Genomic DNA, 3,962 nt, shown 5'->3' on the forward strand with positions numbered 1-3,962 from the left:
TTGAGGGAAACAGTGAAGTTAAATGCCCGCATTCCGGTGAATAGGGGAATAAAGGACGGGATGAGAGCAGCAGAGCATGTCATGGGGGTGCAACGGTGTTCAACATGTGTAGCGACAAGAAAATCGAGGCAGATGTTGGTTATTTGAGTGGTTGAGATTTTACTTTATTTCAACTAATACAGAGGTACTAAGAATTAAGTGAGTGTCTGAAAGTGCAAACTGGGATGATTGACAGCCATTATGAACCTGTTTACTCACAAGAGCCGTCCACTGGCATGGAGGAGGGGAAGCTTTGACGAAAGATGCGTCCTCCAGATTGTCTCGGATAGCACGTCCTTCACGTTGCAGCGAAAAACACGGCATTGGAGATGCAGGGTGAACTTTTGAAGGGCAGGAAATCGGGGCCCAGAGAGGATCCTATCTATCTGCGAATACGAAAAGTCGTCGAGTTTATCGAGTTTTATCTTAGTCTTTCGGACCTGCATCGCAGTGATATTGATCTCGTCCAAATTAGGTAGAGAGGCGCGAGGCAATGCTGCTGCTAGCTCGCGCGAGTCAAATGAGAAAGCGCCGAGGACGATGAATAAGATACGCAAGTTTCGCGCCGGAGTGAGGTCGGGAAGAAGGCCTGGGCCTGACTCTGGAAAAAAAAACCTGTCGACTCTGCGCTGCAGGGACAATGAAACGACCAAGTGACGTACCATTGAATGTTCTCAGATCATGCCTACCAATGATGGTGAAGTGGAAAGAGGAGAGCGACAAAGCAGCGACACGGACCAACGTCGAGCACGCCTCAAGATCTCCACTTCGCCGGATAATGACATGGCTCAGGAAGGCGCCAACCCCGGTCTCAATGAGGAAGTCGACGATGCAACGGCTGTCAAGCAAGTCGAGGGTGCCGAATTGAAGGAGGCTTCGCGTTGTTCCCGGAATAACGCCTGGGTTCTTGAAATACACACCTTCGCATACCAACGAGGCAAGGTGCGGAAGGGCACAAAGGAGTTTCCCAAACACCATCGCAGAAGGGAACCGGACAAAACACAGACGGAGGGTGGTGACCGACTCGAACGCGACCCTCACATGCAGGAACACCTGCGTATGCAGCTGCCCAGGGATCCACTCGCACAACCCTGGACTGTGACGATTACCGCAAGATAGTGTCTCCACTTGGGGTAGCTTCCCTGCCATAAGGATAACAAACGAGCCGAAGGAGTTGATCTTGTCGTTCACGAATCTCACGCTGTTGATGCGACTGTATCGCTCCGGGTGTTCGTTGAGTCTGCTGATCAGCCGGTAAACTTCCTTCTTATCTCTCTCAATGATATCCAGCCTCTCCTCTGCATGGAAGCGGCACCGAGTATACCATGCCCGGCACACCCTCGCCAACTCTCGCAATTCATTCCTGCCATCCATGTAGGACGGAATCTCGTCGGCCACAAGATCGATGATCCCCCACCATAATTCGACTGGAAGCTCGATCGATCGCGGAGGGGAGAGGGCCCGTTGCTGCTCCGCAACCTTCTTCGCAAGTGCAGACGAGGTCTGTGTCCTGCTGCCTGTCCATTCACTTCGCTCGATCATCGCGCGCGCAGCATCCGTAACATACACTCACTGTCCACCCTCGCAATGATTCCTCCTGCATTTGCTCCAAATTCTGATTCAGGTGGAACTTGCTCGTGTCGCAGACTTGTTGGAGGTACAACCTCAGGTAGAGACACCATGTAGCAGATGTGGTGGTTCAACCTGCGAATATCACTTCTCACCATCTAAAAAGGACCACTCAGCCGGCGTCACACAGCCTCGAGGCTGTGTGCCCTCTGCCATGTGTTGGGGGACTCGTGGCTTCCTATTGAACTCTATCGTCTTAAACCTAATATACGACAATGAAAAGCGCATATACGCACACGCACGAGGTGGTATATTAATCCCAAACTACATCTTCAATTTAGGCATACTGAAGCACTATCTGTATCAGAGAACATCAGCTCCAATCTCTCAGCGGTATAGCGAGCTTATAAATAAGGATGTGCACGCACCGCGCAAGTGAGCGCACATCTAGCCGCGTGAACGGCGTCAAACACCGGTGAAACTATACATACAGATACCAGGTGTTCTCTGCTTCTTCAGCGTAGTTTCACAGAGCCTGACACACTATGTCTTAGTACAGGCCGGCGATCGAAGCCGATTGAGCACCACTGGGGAACAGCAGCGGTGTGTGTGTGCGCCGATCACCGGGGACAAAAAGCAATGTTCAGAGAGGGAATAAGTCGAACGCGCACCGGCAGGGATCACGTATTCCCACAGTAATAATACAGAGAACATTCAATTTCAATTTTACATATTCATTTGATGTACAGAAATACTTGTAGAATATTGAAATAATATTTGAAAATTACCATACACTGAAAGAACATCTCAAGTTTTACCTGCATGTTCTGTGAACAGGCACTGTGGGAAAAGTTCGTGATCCCTGTCGGAGCATGTTTGACCCATGCTTTCCCTCCGAAAATCGGATTTTGCCCCCGGTGGATGTCATCAAAGAAAGCGGAATGCAGCTTGTCGCTGCCCTATGGATCCGTAGCAGAGGTAAATGTGTTGAACAATCAACCTACCTGTGGAGCTTGAGTATTCATTGCAAGAATGGCTTGCTCCAAACATTGAGGTTTGCAGTCACAATTAAATCATATGGAAACAGGGACGGACATGCTCACGCCACACGATTCCAGCCTTAGACGGATCACGCGGTATGTCTTGGCCGTCGATGACCGAGTATAGAGACTTCGAACACCTGTCCTGCTGGGTTGTAGATCGGTTCGCAATTCACCTGGTGGTTCGCCCTGTAGGAAGGAATCGAACCCAGTGCAGGAATGGGTTGATCACGCACTCAATGAGTGGTAAAGCGCGCAGCTCTTTGTCGCGGTATACATTGTTTATTATGGAGTGAATAGCATCACAAGTATGTACAGTGTGTATGTACAGTGAGGAAACAAGATAGAATGCCATCACAGTGGCATCAAGTAAGAGTGCATAACAAGGAATATGGAAGTGAACTCAGAGAATGGTATGCTCATCGTTGATACCGTCGAATGAGGTTGATGATTGGCAGAAATGGGGGAACAGGAGAGCACAGGGGAAGGCAGAATCTCGGCGCAGCAACTGCCACCGCCGTGCACGCGCGTCGCTCGGGGTGTGCATCATCCGTTCGCGTTCCTTCCCATGTACGAATGAAGGAACGCGTTGCCGAGATCTTTGACTAATGCAAAGATCATCTCCGGGGTGTGCAGGTGCTGTACAAAGTTGGCGGACGGCTGCGCGGGGAGTGCGGATGGCTGTGGTTGCTGCTTGTCGGGCACAGAGGAGGGAGGGGTGGACGAGGACGCCGCGGGCGCGGAGTCCTGTCTTGGAGAAGGGACGACGACGGGAGGGGTGAGCAGGCGGCTGCGGGCGACCGAGGCAGACGGCAGCGGCGCGATGAGCCTGTCGTGGTTTTGGTGTTCAGAGGGATGGAGGCGGGTGGACGGGCGAGACCGCAGCGACACAGAAAGGCCGCCGTCGTCTTGCCATTCAACGAGATGACGGCGGCACAAGGAGGCCTCCATCGTCCTGCTGCGCAGCGAGATGGTGGTGGCAGACGGGTGAGCAGGTGGCGGGGGCGGGTGGACGGGCGAGACGGAAGCGGCGCAGAAAGGCTGCCGTCGTCTTGCTGTTCAGCGAGACAACAGTGACAGCATGTGATGAAGGATCGGCGGGCAAGACGGCGGCGGCAGGGGGCGAAGGAGGGTGAACAGAAGAGGAGGCCGCCGCCGCCTTGCTGCTCAGCGAGGCGGCGGCGGAAAGGCGCGCATTGAGGGGGGAGCGGAGGTGCGAGGAGCGCGGCGCGGCGGCGCGAGTCAGCACGGGCGGGGTGATCTCCTCGCCCCCGGCTTCGAGGAACCGCTGGTGTGGCTCATTGCAGAGGCTGG

The 3,962-nt window shown here is 53.3% G+C and overlaps 2 protein-coding genes across 2 annotated transcripts; both read right to left on the reverse strand.

Annotated features, from left to right (window-relative positions):
- Positions 1–254: 254 nt before the first annotated feature.
- On the reverse strand, positions 255–1,581 carry FIBRA_05551 (uncharacterized protein; the record flags this gene model as incomplete). Its single annotated transcript, XM_012327313.1, has 2 exons — positions 255–640; positions 702–1,581. 2 exons carry the CDS (start codon positions 1,579–1,581, stop codon positions 255–257), a joined length of 1,266 nt encoding a protein of 421 aa, XP_012182703.1.
- Positions 1,582–3,194: 1,613 nt separating this feature from the next.
- Positions 3,195–3,599, reverse strand: FIBRA_05552 (uncharacterized protein; the record flags this gene model as incomplete). Its single annotated transcript, XM_012327314.1, has 1 exon — positions 3,195–3,599. One exon carries the CDS (start codon positions 3,597–3,599, stop codon positions 3,195–3,197), a length of 405 nt encoding a protein of 134 aa, XP_012182704.1.
- Positions 3,600–3,962: the final 363 nt, after the last annotated feature.

The sequence above is a fragment of the Fibroporia radiculosa genome (genome assembly GCF_000313525.1).
Source record: "Fibroporia radiculosa TFFH 294 genomic supercontigs, scaffold4726, whole genome shotgun sequence".
In the NCBI taxonomy this organism is placed as follows: domain Eukaryota; kingdom Fungi; phylum Basidiomycota; class Agaricomycetes; order Polyporales; family Fibroporiaceae; genus Fibroporia; species Fibroporia radiculosa.